Source organism: Gymnoscopelus braueri (genome assembly GCF_963280865.1).
Source record: "Gymnoscopelus braueri genome assembly, chromosome: 9".
NCBI classification, from domain to species: domain Eukaryota; kingdom Metazoa; phylum Chordata; class Actinopteri; order Myctophiformes; family Myctophidae; genus Gymnoscopelus; species Gymnoscopelus braueri.
Window position 1 is genome coordinate 24,806,984 of NC_137610.1, and position 11,228 is coordinate 24,818,211.

The 11,228-nt window shown below is 43.1% G+C and overlaps 1 protein-coding gene across 1 annotated transcript in view; it reads left to right on the plus strand.

The window, feature by feature from the left end:
- The first annotated feature begins 2,287 nt into the window (after positions 1–2,287).
- cdh13 (cadherin 13, H-cadherin (heart)) overlaps positions 2,288–11,228 on the plus strand; it is a 266,521-nt gene continuing 257,580 nt past the window's right edge. Inside the window, exon 1 of the mRNA XM_080437656.1 lies at positions 2,288–2,404. Coding sequence (XP_080293782.1) covers positions 2,360–2,404 — 45 coding nt within the window. The 5' untranslated portion in view covers positions 2,288–2,359. The remainder of the gene's footprint in view (positions 2,405–11,228) is intronic.

Below are 11,228 nucleotides of genomic sequence, written 5' to 3' on the forward strand. Positions count from 1 at the left end.
ACAGTATAGGCGCTGGGGGCTATTCACGTGGCACAAAGAGGTGAAGTGTAGGCACCCCGGTGTTCAGCTACTTTCCTCTGGTGGTTAGACCATAGAGTTATAATATATCTAGAGAACGGACGGCCCCGCCCCCACCTATTCATTTCAATGAAAGTTGCTCACCAACTGGAATTACCTCTACTTCCTGGATTGGCTCAAGGAATATCTTTTTTAAGGAAGGGACACCAACGTCATTTTCTCTATCCAGCAATTCCAGCCGGCAGATTAGTCGCACTGGGTGGCGAACTCACACCGGAAGTTCAGTGAAATAACATTGGAGTCTATGAGAGCCGGTTGGACAGTTAATGAACAAACACTATTTATGAACGATTGAGACCTTTATAAAATACTCGGCTCAGGAAAATAAAAGAAAACATACCACACACTGTTTTCTGCTGTGTTGCTTTTCGATGTGTACACTGTATAATTTCATAAGGGTATCTAAAGAGCACAAAGTATGTTTCTGAACGGCCAAAGTATCGCGAGACTGTCCACCATTTCCTGTCTGGCAACCAAATATCGCGATACTTCCAAGCCAGAAACGATACCTGCCGCTGTTTAGATGCCTCAATAAAATGATGTACTGTGCACATCGAAAAGCAAGTGATTAGAAAACAACCCGTGATATGTCTTCTTTTATATTCCTGAACCGATTATATGACAAAGGTCGCAATCGTTCAGAAATAGGGTTTGTTCATGAGCTGGTCCAGCCGGCTCCATTCACTGCCATGTATTTCATCGAACTTCCGGTGCGAGGTTTGCCACCCATGAACGTCATGGCGCATCCCCGGCGTCCAGCATGTCCCTTCCTTAAAAAAGAGATTCCTTGGATTGGCGCCAACGTTGGATCCAATAAAGAAGGCGCACTAGCGGACGATAGAAGCATGCACAGTAGCGTTTTAAAGTCTTGCAATCCCAGATTTGACCAGCAGGCGACGGCACCTTCACCAATCCACCACGGTTCTGGGGTCTTGGGTTAGACGGTTTATCCCTGACATCATCAGGGTTGGTCTGTCAGCCAAAATGCATGGCGTCGAATGGCCCTTTAAGCACCAACCAGTTGAACTGCTTATAAGCTACTTAGAAGCTACAATATTAATTCTAAGAATTAATATTAAAGTTAAAGTTTTGGTTCCATTGACATATGTAGGCTACATGTCTCTGTAACAGTTAACATTTACCTGTTTATTAAAAATACAAATCCTTAATGGAAAAACCTGTGCCTTTATTGCCTACTACTTACTGTATCTAATACTTGTAAATAACATAATGGTTATAAATTAGACTAACTGTGGGTCTGTGGCTGTTTTATTCTTATGGAATTGTTTCAATTAGGCCTAGCAGTTAAGCCTATACTAAAATATATCGTATTTTTGTTTGTTTGCAGTAGGCTAGCTATTCACAATTTACCAGAGCCAGCAAATGAATACACTTAACCTGCAGAAATAACTGTTCCTATTGGACCTTTGTAGTGAAGGAATTAAGAGTTTAGTTGGCCTTTTCTCTTTTTTTTAATGCCAAAATGACATTACAAAGAACCCGTTTATTGTAATGAGACACAGAACATTACCTGCCACATACGCCTCTTTAGATTTAGTGGATCAAATCGTAATACACTTCGATAAGGGCTTTCAATTCAATTAAACAAAATCTTGCTATTAATGTCAAGGGAAAAATATTGTTTCCTATTGCACATATTGCACATATATTGGCTGATCATATTTTATCCATTGCATAATGCCATGGCTATAATAATATTATAGCCATATTATAGACATATTAGGCTGATCATATTATGATCAGCCTAATGTGCAATGCAACAGAACCCCCCGCTGATAACAAGTTGTGCTGCAGACAGACTGCAGACGGACTCTGGCAGGTTCGTGCGCATCAGATCCTCTATAAATCTATTGGTGGTGCTCTGGGCTCCGCTCGCTCTCTCTCTCTCTCTCTCTCTCTCTCTCTCTCTCTCTCTCTCTCTCTCTCTCTCTCTCTCTCTCTCTCTCTCTCTCTCTCTCTCTCTTTCTCTCCCGCTCTCTCGCTCTCCCCCTCTCTCTCTCTCTCTCTCTCTCTCTCTCTCTCTCACACGCTTTGCTGATCTCTCTCTCTCTCTCTCTCTCTCTCCCCAATGCTTTGCTGATCTCTCTCTCCCTCTCTCTCTCTCTCCAATGCTTTGCTGATCACACTGCAGTTGGATCTAGTGGGAAGTTGGCTTCAACTCGCAGCATTAACGGCTGGACTGTGGAATTATGACCAGAACTGTTTCATCCTCTGTTACCTGCGTTTGAACTGAATTAATTCCCAACGAACTGAACAGAACATGGAGATTGGAGTCCGCGTCCTGGTAGCGTTCCTCATCCACCAGGTAGGAAAGAGACAACATTTGTTCTACTGTTTATTTCAGGGGTCTTCAACAGGGGGTCCGGGACCCCTAGGGGGTCCTCAGAGCTAGCCTACTATAGGGGGTCCGCCAAATCTCTGTGTGATAGGATTTTTTTTTTTTTTTTTTTTCATTAACCACTTGAACCCTAGAATCCCTATTCCAGACGAAAATAGCAGATCTACAAGCTCTTGTGAGCTTGTAGATCAGATCTGCTATTTTTGGCAAAGAGGTTTGGTGTAGGGGGGGAGAGGAGCAAATCAAGTAGTAGGTTTAAGTGGTTAAATGTCTGAAATTAACAAAAACTACATTTGCACAACACTGATGATAGTCAATGAAGCTATCGCTATGAAATCTATATGAAAAAGTTAAATCTGCAACACAATATTGTAAACAATGTAGTGGGGGGGGGGGGGGGGTGTCCCTGTACTTCATCACTCTCTCAGTTAAGGGGTCCTTGGCCTGAAAAACGTTGAAAACCCCTGGTTTATATCGAAAGAATGATTGCGTTATTGATGGGAAACCATTTCAGTTAGTGGTCTGGCTTTTACAGCTAAATCATGACCAGGTGTGACTTGGTGAATCAGTCGCAGGAATTGATGCACGTGTGTCGTTTAAATGTTCTTTAATGATGTAATGTTGATTTAATGTAGTTCTGTTTTGAGCAGAGGATATGGATTTTTGCCGTTTGCCGTTTGCAGTCACTTTAAAGGGAGACACTGCTCCGTGTGTGTGTGTGTGTGTGCGTGTGCGCGCGCGCGCGCGCGTGTGTGTGTGTGTCTGTGCGGCTGTGTCGATGTGCAAATCACGGCTCAACTCGTCTCCAATCGCATCTATATTCCACTCAGCTACCAAGTTGAGCATTCCTTTTTGGCTCGTGTGCATGGGGAAAACGACGTTTACGCGCGCGCGCGCAAACACAGAGAGAGAGAGAGAGAGAGAGAGAGAGAGAGAGAGAGAGAGGAGAGAGAGAGAGAGAGAGAGAGAGAGAGAGAGATTTAAAGCTGTTTGTGGGGGGTCTGTGTCTTCGACGTCTCGCCAGAGCATTAATTCATCCTCTGATATAAGCAGCCGTCCGTTTGATTTAACACAGAGGAGAGACCCATAACTTGGAACAGCTGCTTCTGCTACTCACTATAACCAGCTATTTACTGAAGGGTGGCAGTCAGAACCACCCATGTCAGGTCAAAATGAGAAGAACAGGGAAAAAATACCCTGGCAAGTGGCAACTGTGAACTATATACAGTGGTCCTCAATCTGTGGGTCCGGACCCCCAGGAGGGTCCCCACATGTTTTTTTGGGGGGGGTCCCCAAAAGTCCTTAAATTGTCACTTCACTGACAATTTAAGGACTTTTAAGACCTTTTTAATACCTAAAAAAAAAGAAGCTGGTTAAACATTGGCCACATTGTCAAATAATATATGAAAGAGGCAAACAATAAATAAATAGCCGATCTACAATCTCACAGCCCTTCGCAAGGCAAGGCGTTGTGAGCTTGTAGATCTGCTATTTTCACAATATTTATCTGTGGAACCAAATCAAACTAAATGTAATGCCTCAACTCCTACATTCCAAGTGCTTATCAGGGTGGGGGGGGTCCCCAGTTCAAATATGATTATTTTGGGGGGTCACAGGCTGAAAAGGTTGAGAACCACTGAACTACAATAGAATGGTGAAGGATAAGACCCACTTCCAGCAGGTATCACAGTGACATTGTCATCATGGTTATGGCATTGTACTGTTTAGGGAGCTATTTTTGAATAACCTTATATCCAGTATAATCCTGAGTGTTAATATAACTCGGAAAGTGTACAAATGTGTACCTATTTCTAAAACCATGTAGGAGAGTCCTGGAGTGTGAGAAGGCAAATTGCTCATTTGGAAAATCCCTACGCAGGCATCAGGCAGAAGACGCACCGTGTGAAAACGTGGGCTGTTGTATCTTATCTTTTCCAACATTTTCATGCCACACGTCAAATGTATTTGACCACAGACCTCCATTTGAAAATACTTTGTGGCAGGAACCCCTATTTTCGAATAGCCAGAACATGATAAAACAGGGCTTAAGTGTTCAAACTAATCTGTTTATAATCCGTTACACTCATTTTGCTGGGGTGCCCCTGGAACCCCTTCAAGGACCCCTGGGGGTCCCCGCCCGGACCACACTTTTGAGAACCACTGATTTAGTGTCATTATTGATAATAATGTCATTATTGCAGTTGTTCAAGTAATCATTGAATCAGTGATCTCAGTTGATCATTTTACAAAGAAATCACGTTGCACCTTGTATTGATGCGAACACACACACGCACGCACGCATGAGCACACACACACACACACACACACACACACACACACACACACACACACACACACACACACACACACACACACACACCTACACACTCCGTGCCCGGATTTCAGCTGAATTGCCTGCTCCCTTTAGATTGCAGCCTGTGACGTGTACAGGTTGGTTTGCTGGCTGGTTCAGCCTCTCAGGGGACTAGAGGGTTCTGTCCTCTGGCTCTCCTTTGACCGAACTGATGGACACTGAAGTTCTGTTCCAACCCACCACACACTAACAATAACACAATGCACACTGAACACCAGACACCACATCGCATGTTCAATATATTTGTAACAGTGATGCAACAACCTGCTACTCAAGCTGGCACGAGTGTGCCACACACACACACACACACACACACACACACACACACACACACACACAGACACACACACACACACACACACACACACACACACACACACACACACACACACACACACACACCGCCGAAAAAAGCCATTATTAACACAATTATCATTATAAAAGATGTATCCAACCACTCTTCACTTCATTCCCAAGGGACCAATGAAGAACAAATTGTCCATCTGGAAACTGATGAAAAACCGTATTCACATTATACGCTAATAATTAACACCTCTTCAAGTCTTTCTCCTCCTCTCCTCTCCACTTATCAACTCTCCTCTCCTCTCTTTTATTCTCCTCTCCTCTCCAGTGAGCATGGTTCAGACTCATCATAATAGCTTGTTGTATGGGATTGAGTGAAACACTGCTATTCGTGAAGACACTCAGGTACATGATCTGCAAGTTGATCTCCAATAAGCAGCCTCACACCCACCCGTTGCCTTCTTGGCGATACATCCCTGTTTTCTAAATGAAGCGTATAGCAGTCTCTCTGGGTGGAGCAATGATTCAGAATAAACACAGCACAGCTGGGAGATGCAGGTGCTGCCTGGGAGTTTTATTTTCTTCCTTCATTACTTCCTCTCATTCTTTTCTCTCCCTCTCTTTTCTCCTGAGTTGTTTCTGTGTCTTTCCTTTCCTCTCTCTCTCTCTCTCTCTCTCTCTCTCTCTCTCTCTCTCTCTCTCTCTCTCTTAAGCAGCAGAGTGTAGCTGCTCTGTTTTTATTGTTGACATGTAATTTAATTAATTTAAAAAACCCACAAACCTCATTTATGCAGTCAGCAAGCTCAGTGCCCTTTATTCCTCAATCATCTCTCTCTCTCTCTCTCTCTCTCTCTCTCTCTCTCTCTCTCTCTCTCTCTCTCTCTCTCTCTCTCTCTCTCTCTCTCTCTCTCTCTCTCTCTCTCTCTCTCTCTCCCCCCTCTCTCTCTCTGTGGGTGTGTCAGTCAGTTAAACCCACAGAGGAAGACAGCAGTTGTACAGTTCCAGTTATAATTCAGGGCTGTTTTTCAGTATGTTTTGGAACTGTCCCCAACCAGTAGAATACTGGTCCACCATATTAAATCAGAAGAATTCGATACATAATTGAAGCTCAGTGCTGAGTTTGCTATATTTGGTTTCCCAGTCAGTAGTCACTGTTACAGTAGCTTGTTGAAGGATTTTAATTGTCTGACCGATATATAGGTTTGGCTGATGTATTGGCCATTATCTCAACGTATCACGATGCATGCGACACGTGAGATTGCAGATCTGCTATTGAGGGGGTATAAAATAAAACTTAATAGGGGTTAAATAAAAAGTTCAGTTTGTGTATTTTATATTTTCTTGTTTTCTTGTTCATTGTATAATTGAAAGTACATTTATTTTTTATATACCATAAGAAAGTTCATTTTTATTCATTTGTTTAGGCTACTTATAAGTCAAATGTTCTCAAATACAAACTGTTATCAAATCCATGGTTTTATTATTCAGTGGCCAAGGACACTTCAAAATTGGGATTGTATCAGACCCAAAAATCTGGCATCGGTCAAGCTCTGATTTAAATGGACTGGAAAACCATCTTTTTTTTTTTTTCAACATATTGGACCTCAGACAAAATGAAGTTCACACTAAAAGGTCAATTTATGCTTTGTGCCAAACGACACGTTTCATCACGAAAGTGATGGCAAAAAGACAAATTGTGTTGTGGAGGACGTCCGCAGAGGGTGTCGCGTACTGTACCTGTAATAATAATTCACAGACGAATTCACTGACAATAAGAGACTCACCTGATGAATTTCTAGGATCCAATACTTCAATTTAACTCACCCCCACAGGTATCTCAAGATTAGTCTTACAGCAATCTTGGAATCCGTTTCCTGAATCTGTCTTGAGAGATTAGTCTTACTGAAGAACCAATAGCTATGCCGTTCTGATTGGCTGTATTCGAACCCTACCTAAACCTAAAAGAAACAGACGTGTAATTTTTACAATGGGCACAGTGACCATACTGTACAATGTCTAATTCACGGAAGTAGTCCGGTTCCTAATTAGCGACACCTGGTGACAAACATATGTTACTGTAGCTACATGGAATTAATGAACAAAAACCACGGAAGACTCGCAACATTTAGTATTTTTAGTCATTATGGACACTTTGCAAGTTTGCCGTATTAAGTGGAATAATGCAGTTACGAGCAAATGACACGAGAGAGAGAGAGTGACAGAAACAGGAGGGTCCTTTAGATGCATGTGTGCACACGCACACATATTCCTCAAGACTCATTCTCATTCATTCACATTCATACTTTTCCTCTTCATCCTCCACCTCTCCTCCTGGGGGATCTAGAGGTATCATAACATGTCATCAGCATTCATCACTTATTCATCACAACTGCAACTGTTGCCGGATAGGTGTAGGCACATGCATGTGCACATGCATGTGCACATGCATGTGCATGTGCACGCACGCACGCACGCACGCACGCACGCACGCACGCACGCACGCACGCACACGTTGTTATGCCAATTATTTCCCCCCACACATTACTGTGTGTTTGCTTTCCCCTACATTTTTTATCCCACGATTTTGTAACACCCAGTGTCAATTGTCTATGTAATCCTGGGAACTACCTTCCCTCTGCCAACCTAGGGAGGCCAGGGCCGAGCTCATGCCTCCTTCAATGCATGAGAGCCAACTGACCTTCTTGTCAGCTGACAGGGGAGAGTTTCCCTGGTTGGACGTAGCGCGTGGAAGGAACACGTTATTCCAACCAGTTCCTTTCCCCTCCATCAGGCCCCCTGGCTGGCCAGGGGGAGGCAGTATAGTGACCAGGATTACTGCATGTTTTTGTGAGGGTACCTACACATTACTGTGTGTTGTCACTGCTGTTGTATGACTCACCTGCCAGAGAGGAGTCCCCACCATGAGGACGTAGAGCCTCCGTGCTACTCCTCCCGCCCAACTCTCCCTGCTGACAGGTGCCGCCCCAGCCCCTAGGATCACATGCAGTGATAAATATCACCCTTCCCGAACGGCTTCCCTCCCCCGAACACCCGGCCAATTGTGTTTGTATATAGATGCTCGTCAAAGCTGGATGCACCACGGTGGATTAGAACCCCCAGACTTTGTAGATCGGCTATATTCGGCGAAGAGATTTGGTGTAGAGTGAACAAAGGAGGGAACAAACTACAGACCCCTGGGGGACCCCGGTATATGAACTATATGGGGTTTAAGTGGTTAACTACTCCTGGGTGCCTCTACGTGCAGCCCTTGAGTCCACCATGTCTCCGTATTGCCTGTCTATAGGCCCTGTGTGTGTGTGTCCGTGCTCAGATAACTGAGTGAAAACGGAACTTCCCCCACGGGGATTAATACAGGTTCAATTATAATTATTAGACTATATAATTACCATCCGCAAAGTGCATCATTTTTTGATAACCGCACGGCTCAGCGTTGATTATTGGCTTATGGCCACTTACCCAATGATTAAAATATGAGTGTTTATTCACATTCTGGGGCAATCTGCTCTTTAAATAGAAACTTTGCATTGGCAGCAATATGGTCATCAACCTTGGAATGAATGTTAGCTTACTACTCTTGCAAGTTAGAGAAACAAGTACCAATGGGAGTCAGTTGACAATAATCACGTCTTTTACACCCACGCACGCCCACACAGGTGCGCACATGTGCACAAACGTGTATGAACACATATGTAGGCTATTATGTACCTCCAAACGTTTTAAAGTTGTTTAAATGGATAGTTTGTTACTAATGTTAGCTTAAACCTTAAATACAGTAAAATGTTTATATGTATATTACATTAGAACGGTCAAAGGTGTTCGATAAAGTGAAAATCTACCCTCCGGCCAATTAGAATCAAGTATTCTCTGTGGCCATGGTATATTAATTAAAAAAAAGAATGAAGTGTGTGCTGATGCTGGGCTGCTTAATAGGCTAGACTCTTTAGTTTGGAGCTTTGAGATCTCAGCCTCCCTCAGCTACCAGCTGTGTGTATTGTTTCCTGTAGAAAAGCAAAGCTCAATGCAGTCCGTGCTGATGTTATTATTATCAGCTGTTATTGACAGTACAATAGTATCCTTTGGCTGTTCATGAATAGAAAAAGTAAATAATCAGCTCTTGGGAACTCATCTAGCTTTTGTCTTCAGTGGGAAAGGCTACAATCTGCATTCATTCCCGAGACAAAATAATAATTGAGTCCCAGTACTCCTTGGGGTTATTTTTTGTCACAGTACATTTGCACTTACAGGACATGAAATGTGTCCTCTGCATTTAACCATTCCAACTATTAGGAGCAGTGGGTGCTATTAATACAGCGCCCGGGGAGCAGTTAGGGGTTAAGTGTCTTGCGAAGGGACACTTTCACACATAGAGTGGGGGTACCTGGGAGCTTCTGATCCCAGATGACCTCTTTACCCATTCATCTATGACTATACGGTAGGTAGGACTTATCAGCTCCAGCTCCAATTAGCAATGAAGGAAATATGACAGCCTAATTTGGAAGTAGACACTCTAATTTTCGCATTCATGACGTTGTACGTGACACACCAGAAAAAGAGAGAACAAAAACATTGTCTACTGGCAATGGGAAGGTTACCAATTGCCTATTTTAACAAGACAGGTTTAATAACGGTATGGCTCCCATGTGGATCTCAGACTTTATGTGGCCAGTGTGTGACATCAGTCATCTATGACCAACATTATTCTCACTCTCAAGTCGTACTTTAGAGACGGGTTGGGGCAAAATCTGTCTGATATGTCTGTCTGCTAAAATATATATTTTTAATTTTATTTTGGTTCGACCCCCCATTACATACAGTTCAATGAAAATATTTCCAGAAATACAAAACATGTGTGTGTGTCTGTGTGTGTGGGGGGGTGCACTATTGCCTTTTTGGCCGCGTGCATGATAAATTGGGTGCTGATGGGTCCAGTGGTACGTAGCTTTATGCTATTATCCTGCTCTGTTCTCCAATTTACACTAACAACACAAATACTGTACATCCCTCTCTCACTTTTACACACTCACTGACTCATGTACACGCACACGCACACGCACGCACGCATGCACGCACGCACGCACGCACGCACGCACACATAGATGTGCAGTGGTGACGCGTAGTATGGCATACAAATGCGTAGTACTGTATGTCATACAAATGAGACGCAAAAGAGAAATTTGGTGTCTTCCCGGAACTGAAGCTTACAAAATGACATTATGAATTAACCACTTACTGTAAGAAAAATGAAAATAGCTCTTGTGAGCTTGTGAGCTCCTAATGTTTGAAAGTTTCTGAAAGCTATTTGAAACTTAAATAAATAAATATGCATACACAAACGTGCATAGACGCAGTCACATACATACATACGTACATACGTACATACATACATACATACATACATACATACATACATACATACATACATACATACATACATACATACATACATACATACATACAAACGGTGACCCACAAAAAAAAAGGTCTATGTTTTGACCATATGTTTTGGGAAATCAGTGAGTGAGTGGTGCTCATGTGTGAACAATGAGCTTTTATTGTGAAGGTACAACGATAGACTTGCAGGAAATCTGGGTGATGTATTTTTCATGAGTATATTGATATGCGAGTACTCTGTCCCGAGCCATGTCTCTATATATAGACACTATAGCACTGTCTTCCTGGCAGACAGGTAGCTGTAGGAGAGGTTTATATTGATTTAGGCTAAATAAGATTCATGAAGAAGCCCATTTTAGCCCCTGAAAGGCCTGGATTTTATTTTATTTCCGACTCCCCCTTATGCATGCACCCACACATGTACAGTTGCTCGCGCGCACACACACACACACACACACACACACACACACACACACACACACACACACACACACACACACACACACACACACACACACACACACACACACACACACACACACAGGTGAGGTAGGCAAGTGTGAGGCCAAATGCAGGCCTCTACGTCTTTTTTTAAAGATATCTTTTGGGCTTTTCTGCTTTATTCAGATACTGTACACGCAGCAAAGGTTGTCGGGAATCAAACCCGCAACTTGCTACCTTGCTGCATTAGAGCCTATGTGG